Here is a 13,282-nt window from a genome sequence, read left to right as displayed (position 1 = left end):
TTCTCATCAGGAACAAATATGAAATCACCTGACTATAAGCTAGCTTGCTAATCATTAGTGAATGATCTGTAAGAACAATTACAGTCCTTCTTTATTTATTTATAAAAAAACTATTTAATTGCAGGCAGCCTTACAATCATGCAAAACTCTCACTACAGTCATCAGGGAATGGTGTTAAAAAAGTTAAGATACATTAAGTTATAAGTTGTATTTTGACTTTATTTATGAAGTGTGGTCATATTAAAGTGACTCTCAGTGCGTAACTATTGTGATTTGTAATTTCAATATAAAAATATTTTCTCTCTATTGAGTGGAAATAGTATATATATATATCTCAATAGAGAGAAAAAAAAAAAATATATATATATATATAAATGTTTTACTTCTCTTAAACCAAGTAATTTAATACTTGTATAGATATTGTTTTCTAAAAATGTTTTTTTTTTTTTTAATTACATTTTCCTTTTTGTATTGTCATCAGTCACTTTTAAATGCCAGCATCATACATTGACTCACCAAAAATTAACTGTAGCACTGATCTTCAGGTTCTGATATCTGAATAAATATTTAGTGTAATCAAGCCTGAGGATCAATAATTTCAAAACAGATCATTAGATTCTTGTTTGAAATACTTTTTTAGCCTGTTAAAATTTTTTTTTTAAATTGTTGCCTTTAAAAATATCCTTTAAAGTGAAAATTAATTATACTGACAAATTTTGCAACAGAATTTTTTCAAATATTAAAGAGTTGTTTCATAGTATCGAGATAATATCCGCCTTTTATGGAATCTGAACTTACGATGCAATTAGCATTATGAGATGCAATTAAATATTTATTATCAAATCATACCTTTAATAATTCTAGAGCAATAATATAATTTTCTTTAGTTATTTGGTAGATCTTAACCTCGAATTAAAACAAAAGAAAAGAAACTAAGTCAATAAATGTGCAATAAGAATGGTGCCCACTCTAACACATTACCTCTAAATACAGGTATGTTGATTTGTTGTAATTGTGTTTGTTTAAATATTTCTTTATTATATGAGTTTTGTATTATTAGTATCATTTATTAAATGTTGTAATTTGTGTTCTGTAATAGCCAAGTCTTGTTCGACTTGTTCACTATCTAAAAATAAATCATCATCATCAAATTGCATCTCAATTTTTGATTGAATGATCTGTCTTGCAAATCAAGAAGATTCCTTAACTGAACTTGTAAGTCAATTCTATCATCTTGTGGATCAAATTATCAGTAAAGTTGCGAATTCTTGTTATAGAGGCCTTTACTGAACCTTTTTGTTTTATTAATTGTTCCAATTCCAAAATGGTAGTAAATAACTTAAATTAATAATGTGAAATGTTAGCAAAGTAAATTAAATGTGAAATGAATGAAGGGTATTACATAAATAATGAAACAATATAAATTAAATGAAATAATAAATTAAGAAGGATGTTACATAATTGATATTGTAGATCTAGATACTCTGAGTTCCTTTATGCAGTAGATTGTTGAATATGAACATTCTTGAATGATGTTTCTTCAAATTTGAGTAATTACCTTAACCAAGGTGGATATTATCTCAACATTTTTTTTGGTCCTCTGACCGCGGCTATATACATATATATATATATATATATATATATATATATATATATATATATAATATCTACATTTTTGAAGAACTTATCATTTAATCTACCAGAACTGCAGATAAAACCTATATGTATTTACTGCTGGTTCAAATAATAAATAAATGTAGACATTATCACTTCGTAATTAGAAAGGATCCTTTAATATTTGAATGAATAATACAAGATTATGTATAAGTTTATATAAAAATGCCTTTTAATGATTTCATAAATGACATATTGTTAAGAATATATATAATGTTATATTTTGTAAGTTTGAACCTTTAAGTCCATGAAGATTGATAAAAGAAGGCTGGAAGAAGACTGACTGATTGTAGTGTGGAGCCAGCTTATATAATATAAATGGAGCCAAGTGAATCGTCAGAAGCTGTGTAAATGGTATGGAGTTGCATCTGAACACGTAGTCTTTTAAATAGATATTCTAAATTTCAAATATCTATCTTTTATATCTTTCTATTTTTTATTAATTTGATAAAGCCTTGCTAAATTTATAACTACATGTCCTACAAACATCTGACACAATTTAATCAATTCATTATCAGTTTAGTGCAACAAGTATTAAGACAAAATTATAATGAAAAGTTTTTAAAAAATAATATTTTTCCTTATTATGTATGGATAGTTACAGGTAAGCAGATGCAATGTTTTCAGATTCTCCAAAGTGAAAAACCAATTAGCAATAGTATGTGTACAGTTCACAGTGTACCTGTTGTTGTAAATGTCAAAATCAGAAAGAAGAATCTTCCTTTGGTTTATAATTTTTAATTAATATTTGATGCATTTTAATACATGTAGTAAACTTTTGGTCTTTATTATAATTAATTTGGTATTTTAATAAGACCACATTAATTATGATAATAAGATTAAAAATTTTGGTCTAACTAAAAATTGTCTCATAAAATTCCAGTATAATTTTAAAATTTGATGATTGTAACTAACTTCCTGATAAAGCATTATTTAGAAAAATTTAACTTTTGTTTTGTAAATTTTTTTCTTTTTATTTAATTCAACAAATATTATACACTTAATGAGTGCAAAATCATACACACTCCTGTGCAGTATTATCATATAACTTACAGTACAATTTATTTCATGTTCTGACTTCACTGTTGATCATAACAGGTGATTCCATTAGCTTATTTATAATTTATATAAATCCCATTTAAATGAATAAAGTTGTTTGTATCATATTAACTCATCAAAAAGTAGTGAATGTATAATATGTATTCACTACTCTTATGGGAGAATATAAGTACAATTGTACTACAATACTTAATTGTCTGCAGTACACAATTAAACAAATGATAAAACTATACAACAATTAAAATAAGTTTTTTCAAAAGTTTAAACAAAATTAATTTAAAAATGTTTAATATTTTTTGGTAATGAAATAATACTTGTCAAATTTAATTTATTTTATCAATATTTATCGTTGTTTAAATGACACAAATAATTACTATATGAATTTCTTAGTTAATTATTATATGTTATTTTAAAAACTCTTAACAAATTAATACTGCAATTCAATTTCATTTCTTTTAAACACAGATTATTGAAAGCTACACAATTGCATCTGTTAAAGAATATAAAAACAAAATTTACATTACATTCAAGTCTATGAGATTAATAGTGTTTTACTTAATAACTAGATTTCTTTTATAATTGATAAAAATACTTAATAAAGTTGTAATAATAATGAATAAATATTTTATCAACCAAAATTAAAAAAGAAATTTAAAAAAAGACATTTGAAATAACCTCATTGATAAATATAATAATTGTTTCCTAACATACAATTCATGATTTTAATCTGTTTTATGATGCTGAAAACTAATTTGATCAAAATCTTTCTATCACCCACCAATTTTGAAAAAATTTTTAATTTTAATTAAAGAATTTTTTTCATTTTTCAATGTATAGTTAGCACTTTAAGCTCCTATATTGTATTTTGTTAGCACATTTTTTATTGTTTAACTTTGTTAACATAATTTGTAAGCTATAAATAAACAGTACTAAACAAAGAATTAAATCATATCATACTCACATATTATGACATCCATAGCTAATACTGGAGAGTGAACCTTCATGGAAAAGATAAATCATGTGTGTGCAGGTCAAAACATGTAGCTGAAAACACAGCTGTGTTGTTTCTATTAAGCACTAGATTTAGGAATGAATTAATTTTGTTCAGTCTTAATGCTATCTTAAGTTTGTTAATAGTGCAGTGTCATAATGCCTCAAAATTGTATAAATGACATGGATGGCTTTTGTTATGTGTGTGGTGAGTTTATCATAAAAACAAATAGAAAGAACATTACACATTCAATTAAAAAGCATATAATTTGTACTTTCAGTGTTAAAATTGGTGACCAGGAAATAACATGGGCTCCTCATACAGTATGCACTAATTGTTCTGTATACTTAAGAGGATGGCTGAACGTTACACGGAAGGCTTTGTCATTTGGTGTACCAAATGGCAAATTTGGCATGAACCAAAGTATCATGTAACCGATTGTTACTTTTGTTTAACAAGTGTGTCTGGAATTTCTAAAAAATCTAAACATGCTGTAAAATATTCTTCGTTGCAATCAGGCCTGTACCTCACAGTGAAATTATTCCAGTTCCTGAGCCAGCTGTGAATGTGTTTCGAAAGCAGCGATGAAGTAATCAGGCAGTACTGAAGAAGACAACAATGATTTTGATTTTGAATTATCTTCCAATAGCATACAAACTTGAGAGTGTGTGTGTGTGTATATGTATGTGCATATATTTTAATATTGGATACTATTGATTATTTAGGTTAAAATACAATTCTTTAATATAAGTAATAAGCAATTAAGTTAGAATACAGTTGCCACCAGAATTTCTCAAATGTAGGACTCATATACGCTACTAACATAATTGCGTAATTACAATTATATGAGTATAATTATGTGAGATATAATAACAACCACTCATACAATTGCAATTAATTAAATAGAAACCATTAACTTTTTAATCAGCATACAACACATAAAAATACCATCTAACTCAACAGAAGTATTATTTGACATAACAAATTGGTTACTAATATCACAATAATAGAAATAATCTCTATTCTTCACCATCATGTGGTGTTCTGTTGGCAGGTCCATGGCACCACTGTTGTATCCATCTGTTCCTGTTCCATGATTTTCTTTTCATCTCATATCTCAGAAAAAGTAACCTTAATGATCATCATATGATCAAAATAAAATTAATTTACATTCCAAATTGAATGTTATACACAAAGTTACAACCTTCCTTGGAGCTTTGTAATCTCAGTGTATCCATGACCCTAGTAGAAATCTTCTTGCAACAACAGGCGATTTCAGTACTTATGGCCCTGAAAAGGGTGGCTTAGGAAGTCAGGTTCTGAGATAGACAGAAAAAGTAGCTGAAGCACGATAGCATCCAACATAATGGTTTGTTATTGAAAAGAGAGGTTTGGTCTGTGAGTTCCTGAGGTTTGACTGAATCAGTAATTGGGTTAGCCCACATGTTTAAGGCTAAAAGTAGTTCTTAAAAGAACCATATGCTTGTCGTTGTAGATTGAGTTCGGAAGCCTGTTCAATATGATCAGTTATGTGACTCTAAAAGAATCATTTTGCATACCAGTAGGTAGCAAAATTGTAGAATTTAATAGTTTAGTAGGCCTAGGATTCATTGATTGAACTCTAGGACTCTTTGGTGATGGCACACTGGCCTGGTTGAACAAAACACAGTGATAAAGGGCAACTTAATTTATGAAGTACAGACTTGTATCCTTTGCTGATGGTTGGATCTTCATCTAGTGAGTTGTACGTAATGAATGATGGTTTTTCATGGGATATGAATGGTAAGACTAATTCGCTCCAGCTAAAAATTTTACTGAATTTCTAAAAGCTATAATCCGACATATAGATATGCTTGTTTTAATCTGTTTGTGATGCAGCCCCAGCTCCCTTTTACATGGTGCAATTTTGGGCCCTAGCCTTACTTAATACACACTCTAAGAAGTATGAAACAGCTATGCAGACCTCAGGCTCAATATTATGAACACTCATGCACCCTGAAGATCATACAGAAAACATTACATAATACTCTGTATAATAAAATAAAATACCTACATAATAATTTTTCGTTGAAAATAACAGCACAATCATACAAAAATAATAATTTCATCACTCCAGTAAACGAAGATGGAAAGAGGCACATAAGAACCCTTCATAACGATGTAGAATCAACCATCTACCTACCTCATAGATAAAAATGACATTTTTATCAATGTGACAACCTTAATATTCTACATTAACTAAATATTCTATGTTGCCCTTCAGTTTCCGAAGATTGTTAGGATTATAACAAGAGTTTAGAAAATACACTGTACTTAATAAATTTTGTTGGTTGATGAGAAAAAGTAAATTGATAGTTTTATATAATTTTCATTTTCAAGTGTCATGGACAAAATTAAAAAAAAAAAGTTTAGTTCCTCAAACTCGCTACCATGTATTCTTACAAGGTAAAACAATAGCCAGAATTTAATTTACTACCACACTAGAATATCAAAGGGGAATAGTGCTCTCATGATAAAATCTTTTGGTCAAGATACTCATAACTGTTGATGCATTTTGTCGGTGTTCAAGAGAGCAACAGTTCTGATTTCCCAATTTTTGATTATAGCAATGTGCTTGATTATCCTTCCTTTGCTAGGCACATCTTGCATTAATTTGCTTAATTACTTAATCTAGTTGCTCATTCACTAATATAGGAATTACAGACGCATCTGCAGCACTCTTGAGTGTGACAAAGTTTTCGTAAAAACATTTAACCATTCAAATTGCTGTTAGTGTACTTGAGCACACTTTATCGCCAATTTCATCAGTTTTATTTCACGATTAATAACATAATTACAGAGTCTATTTTTGTTTCGATTTATATTATCATTTCAATAGCGTATTATATTAATGTTAAATTTACTTGTACTCGTTTCTTAATGCAAATATTTTTAATATAATAAAATACTGACTTGTTATAGTAGCTATATGAAATCGATGAATCTATTTATTTTACTTTACAATTATTTTTTGGGGCTCAATAAAAATAAGATTTGAAACTACTTTCATTTTCAATTAAAATATAAATCAGCTGTAGAAAAAAATCATTGCTTTAATGATCTAAAAGACTAAGGTCAATATCCTTGTTAGAAGTGAGGTTAGATTCTTGTCGGTTGTTTTTCTTGTAGTTTGAAATTAGTTGTTTAAAAGAAAAAAATAAAAATGGATTCGTTACAAACTGGTGGAACTTCAATAAAACGCGATGAACTGATGGATCAAGTTAAAGAACAAATTGCTATAGCAAATGCTCAAGAAATATTAACGGTTAGATTATTTTATTAACCTCAAATTTGCATGTGCTGTGTAATTTCGCTGGAAGTATTGTAATCTTGAAGTAAAGGTTGTTGAGAATTAGTGAAACTTAGTATTTTATTAAGGTTATTTGTTAGAATTCCCTTTAAAATCTTTTTCATTTCTTAAGATATAAGGCCAAGTCATTAATGTAGTTCCTATAAGTTAACTTTAGGCAGTTTTTAAAAATTTTTGTATTAAAATACAAAATGAAAAGTAATGCTTTATAGAGCCTAATAGTAATTTTTTCTATTATACTCTTCATTTTTTAAAAGCAGACACATTACATAACATCCTTAAATTTAATTACCATCCATTATTTAGCTGTTGCTTTAGCATGGTTTATATGTTACATTTTTAACATTAATAATAATGTAGAGTGCAGATCAGATTTGTCTTGTAACAATTTTCTGTTGTATGTTTGAAGAAGATTCTGGCATCAGAGTTGAGGTGTGCAATGTTAATTTGACTCTCCATCCTTATGAAGGTAAAAATTCTGTAGTTCCATCCTGCTCAATTTGCTTGCATTTATATTTTATGCTTCATCTGTTACTTATTATTTTCTGGGTTGGAAAGTTAATTGATGTATTTAAAATAAAAGAAGCTGAATTTTTTCCATTTTATCTTGAAGGTTAAAGAAATTGTTTATATACATATTTATTTTTTTTCTGAAGATATGTTTGTTTATTAATGGAATATGTTAATTGTAAATTAAAAAAATTAAACTAAAGGTAATGTAAACATTACATTAAAACTACCACAAATTGTGAAAGTTTTAATCTATATACACTTCGCTTTACACTTCATCTCTGAAAAATGGAATGTGGTGAGGTATATCTTTTATTTCATCCTTTAACCTACTCTAAAATAGGTTAATTCCAAATTTCATTGAGTATTCTGATTGTTTGATATTCTTATCTTATTTTTGCTATTATCAAAATTGTAATTGTTAATATGTAGTTATAAACTTGGATATTGCATATCCCCTTGTTAAATTATAATTTATTTTATTGAAGTTTAATCACTTATTCCTTGATCGATAAATTAACTATATTTAATCGTAATATATTTGCTTCAAATAATATAATGTTAGTTATAATTTTATAATTCATTTGTTTGAATTTTTTTTTAGAAAATGACAGAAAAATGTTTTAAAAAATGTATTGATAAACCAGGAACATCATTAGGAAATTCTGAACAGGTAAAGAATGCAACTTGAATTAGACTAGATTAATTATATGATGTTAAGTGAAGAATAACGAACTTTTCAGGAATTCATGCAAGCAAGCAAGAAAAATTTTGAGTATACTTAGAACTTCTATGTTAAAATTATGCATTGCATTAAAATACTTTGCTTCTTTATGCTATCATATAGCTTTTTATAATATTCTGTCACTGCTGCAAATCTATGGGTGCTGAAATTTTATTACTGGCTTTGTAATGAGTTTTCTTAAGTTGTAATGTATCTGGTTAAAGAGGGAGTACTTAAAATTAAATTTTAAACAGTTTCATACTACTGCAACTTGAAATTGAATTTCAATTTTTATTTTAAGTGTACAAATGTAATATAATATACAAACAAAAGTTGACATTATATCCCAAAAACTGGATTAACTCTACAGTTTTAAGATAGTAGACGTATTTAAATGAAGCTATTTCAGCTGTATATGTAGATTTATTGTTTAATAATGTTAGTATTTTTTTACTTTTAATTTATAAATTTATTATGCCAGTCCACTAACCAAAATTCATGTTTAAAAGAAGAAAACGTTATAAATTTCTATTAGTTACAATTGCTTTTTCATGTAAGTAAGATTATATTATTTAAAATTTTTATGAAACTGATTATTATGTGAAACTCAGGTCTTTAGTATATTATTCAACAAAATTTACAAATTTTTCTCTTTTTTTTTTCTTTTTAATTGACTTTCATTGAGTACTTAAGTATTTTGTGAAGATGTCTCTTTTGTGTAGTTCTACTTTTTGCAACAAATAAAGTCAATGAATCTCTGCTCAAGTGTTATTTTCATATGGATAATAAATCAAGGTTGCTTAAATTGGTCTATTTAAAAGACAATTTAATTTGTTCATAAATTGGTTTTGAAGCTGAAAAAAATTTGAAGGTGTTCCCATTTATGATTAGTTTTACCAGTAGTTTTTATTTTTTATTTCAGTAGTATAAATTATTTATGTTAATTGATATAAAATTTTGTAAAAAGTAATAATTTAGATTTATGTCCAATTTTTCTATTTTAAACTATATTTTGCTTTTAAACATACAATATTTACTTAAGTAAAAACTTTGGCATGTTTTCAATAACAGTTATGATTAAAGTTTATTAAGAAATATTAATACATTCCATTGTGATTTCGTGTTTTGGAGGTTAATATTTCTTAGATAGTAAAGAATTCCTCGTATGTGTATTTATGCATCTGTACACATATGAATGTAAAGTGTTACAATCATTAAATCCCATAGAATAAAAAATCTCAAGAATAAATCCCATGGCAGCTTTACTAAGAAGAATAAGCAGTGTAAGTGGTTTTTCTTTCCCTTCTTCACAGAGCTGAATGTACTGTTGCAAATCAGCATGCCAAGCCATCCAAGTGTGGTAATCTTATTTTGATCTAAAAGTGATACCTTTACTTTGTTCATATTTGGGACTTTGGATTTCCATTTGAGTTTGATCTTTATTATGTACATCAATATGGCATCAGAGTTTCTGACAAATAAAGCCAGTCACTTTGTAAACTATATATTCAAACTGAAATAAAATAAATAGAAAGTAACTGAATTACTTAAGATTTGTAGAAAAGTATCAGCAGAACAGTAAAAGTTACAGAAAAATTATTGTATCTTTCATTAACAAACCCATTTAAAACTTATCACAACCACAAAAAAAAACAATTTCATTGTAAAAGTTAGTGAATTTCCTTAAGGTAAAAAATTTTGAAATCAAAAGAATATTGAATAATACAAACCCGTGAAAAACAAAGTGAAGGTATCCTTCAGAAAACAATCAGTTTGTTCAGTCTCCAAAAAATTAATATTTTTTAAATTACAAAGGTTCACTTGTCACAAAACTGTTTCAGTTAACATAGACATTTTAAATTTGAAAATATTGTTTCTCTAAATAGATGTTGTTCTTAACAATTGATTTTTTTTTCATGTTTTTTTCTAAACCAGTTTGCTATATTTTGAAACAGCCCTGAAACGTATAAAAAGTTTATCGAGAAAATGTTGAAAATTTTATTTTCTATATTTAATTAATCATATTTTATTTTATTTCTTTTTAATACATATTCTGTTATATTTTTTGTATGAATAATTAATTAAAAAGTTTTTCATAATAACTTTTTTATACATCCTAGAAATTTCTGAACCCTGAAGCTTGCACACCTGATAGAATATACACGGAAAAATGGAAATTTCAATTTTTCTTGTTGAGAATTTGTAAAATTCAGTAAAACATGTGATTGTAACCTGCACCATCTGACTATAGATAAAAATATATTTTTTTTATTAAGCCATGTAAAACTTGCTGTCAGAGAAAAATAAAAATGGCATAATTCATTTTGCATAATGTTAAATATTAAAAACATGTAAACATCTCGATTAATGAATATTTAATAGCTTTTAAAAAGCTGTGAAAACAGTTTTTATATAAATAAAAATGCTTACCAAAGGGTATTACTGGTTATTATGTTTGTTTTTTTAGTGAACAAAAAGTCACAACATATCAAAAGAAGCTATACCATTTCTAAGTTCAAATAACTATTACCAATTAGTTATTTTCTTTTTTTTTCACTCTTGTTTTTTGACTGAGATTCACTTGACTCCCAGGCGGAAGTCGATATACCATGTTGCTATATATTTACTTATTTATTCTCAAAACAGCAGGCAACCCAATTACAGTTACTTTTGTGTTCGCTGAATTCTGTAGTGTAAGAAAAATGCCAACTTTGATCAAGGTTTGAATCCAGAATCTTTTGGCTGAAAGACAAATGCTGCTACTACTCTATTTTAGAGGTTGACAGATAACAAAAAATTTCCAAAACTTTTTAGTTTAATTTCTTGAAAAAAAAAAGTTTGTTTTTTTTATCTTAGTTAATAGTGTTAATATCTACTATTTAACTAATATTTTAGCACATATGAACATAATATTATATTAGTAGTAGTTAGTTATGTATAATATGGAAAGAATTAGTAATTTCCAATTATGCTATATCCAAGTTGTAATTACATTATTTACAAATAAATAAACAAGCTCAAATGTTGTAAAATAATATTTTACAAAACTCGTTATTAATTTATAGAAGAATTAAATTGAAAGATAAAAGTTTATTACTATCTTTTATCCTTTTTGTCTTTGGAATTTATTTATTTGCAATTGATAGTTAAAAATATAAATAACTTACATAGAATGAAAAATATAAGATCATTGACCTTCCTGCTGCTCCATGATATATGTGTATATATCATATATCCATGATATATGTGTATATATATATATTTTTTTTCACATTATAGCAATCATTTTTTTCCTGGTATGTTTTACAGAGTTAAAAGAAAAAGGGTATTTTTACCCTTCTGCTTCATTTAATTATAGTTTAGTTGAATCTATACTATAAAAAACCTGTTAACAATTCACATCATCTGCGATTAATGTGGGCTACTTGAACTAACATAGCACATATAAATAATTCTGAGCAAACAAAATTTAATAAATTTCATAAATTTATTTATGATTTAGCACTGCAAATTGCAATGGAATTATGAGTATGGTGTAAAAATTGATGCAATTAAATAATGAATTTCTGGCCTACATTTGTATAATATATCTTAAGTTTGTTAGTTAATCTGAGAATGATATTAAGATGTAATATTCAATTCATCTCATTTTTAACTCTTAAATTAATACTTAGTTTCTTATATATTATTGGTTTTTGTTTTTTTAATTTTTTTGCAGCAAAAGTTTTTTCTAAAGCTCTCTTGTAAGTATTTTTTCACATAATGGAAGTCTTTACTAAATAAAAATGACATGTCTAACATAGACAATTTGAAGAATTTTTTTTTTAATTTTGTCATTATTGCTTAATATTTAGTTATGATTTGTTGCCTGACATAATTCTGGTATTTAAAGTATTTTCATCTAAAAATTTTAAAATAGATTTGAAATTTTAGACTAAAAAATATATGTATTCTGACACTCTAGGGATTCTTAGCTCACACTTAGAGCTACGTAACATTTTTCTGTTAATTTTATTATAACAGTTAATTTATTGAACTAAAACTGATAGTTTGTTCTGTGTTTTTTTTTCAGAAATGTATTGCCATGTGCATGGATCGTTATATGGATTCGTGGAATGTTGTGTCAAAAGCTTATACAAACAGATTGCAGAGAGAGAGACATAGGATGTGAAATTGTTGTTTATATTGTATGACTGTTAGGTGAAACTGTTATCCATTTAAAAGAAAGATATGCTGCCAGTTTCTTTGTAGAGTACGAGTGTTGCTGTACCTCTTTAGTAATAAGTGTTACCAAAGTACAGTGATTATTATTGTATCTTAAATATTGTTTAATGTACTAGTAAACATTTAATACAGGATTTCTATTGTTATTTTAATTACTGATAACATCTTTTTGAGAATGTCGTTGGTTACGTCAAAATGAAATATGTTTATATAATTAATGTGTACTTTCCTAAGTTAATACATATGTATCAAAATTTGTTAAAATTTAGGTTATTTTATAATAAAAAATGTTATTTATGGGTATAGTTAACATCATTATTATTGTTATATTGCAATAGAAAATCTAGTACACAGATAGGTTAGCTAAAAATTAATTAAATTAAAATTTTTTTTTTTTGTTACATTGATTATTTTTGTTTCAAATAACATTTCACTTATCCAGTTCCTTCTTTATAATTTTTTGCATAGTAACTTGTTTATTTTTCCATAAAGGAAGTTCACTGAAATATGGTATAGAATTCTGTAAGCAAACATGGATTCAGTATACTTTTGTTCCTCTTCTGAAAAATTTAAATTTTTTGACACATTCAAACGTACAACAATCACAAAGTGCTTTAGTACACAGAAATGTGTTTGGATCGTGTATCTTCATGTAGCTTTTTAAAAATCTTGACTTCAACAACCGAGTTTTTATAAAGTTTACTACATTCACTATATATTCTAAGACCAGGTTCAATGTAGGACTCAGTTA

General features: G+C 26.5%; 1 protein-coding gene across 1 annotated transcript; it reads left to right on the top strand.

The window, feature by feature from the left end:
* Positions 1–6,829: 6,829 nt before the first annotated feature.
* LOC142321990 (mitochondrial import inner membrane translocase subunit Tim13) lies at positions 6,830–12,932 on the top strand. The gene is made up of 3 exons (XM_075360556.1): positions 6,830–7,028; positions 8,188–8,256; positions 12,380–12,932. Exons 1-3 carry the CDS (start codon positions 6,927–6,929, stop codon positions 12,476–12,478), a joined length of 270 nt encoding a protein of 89 aa, XP_075216671.1. The 5' UTR covers positions 6,830–6,926; the 3' UTR covers positions 12,479–12,932.
* The last annotated feature ends 350 nt before the right edge of the window (positions 12,933–13,282 follow it).

This window comes from Lycorma delicatula, chromosome 3, assembly GCF_047948215.1.
Source record: "Lycorma delicatula isolate Av1 chromosome 3, ASM4794821v1, whole genome shotgun sequence".
Classification (NCBI taxonomy): Eukaryota; Metazoa; Arthropoda; class Insecta; order Hemiptera; family Fulgoridae; genus Lycorma; species Lycorma delicatula.
This window is presented reverse-complemented; position numbering and strand designations above follow the sequence as displayed.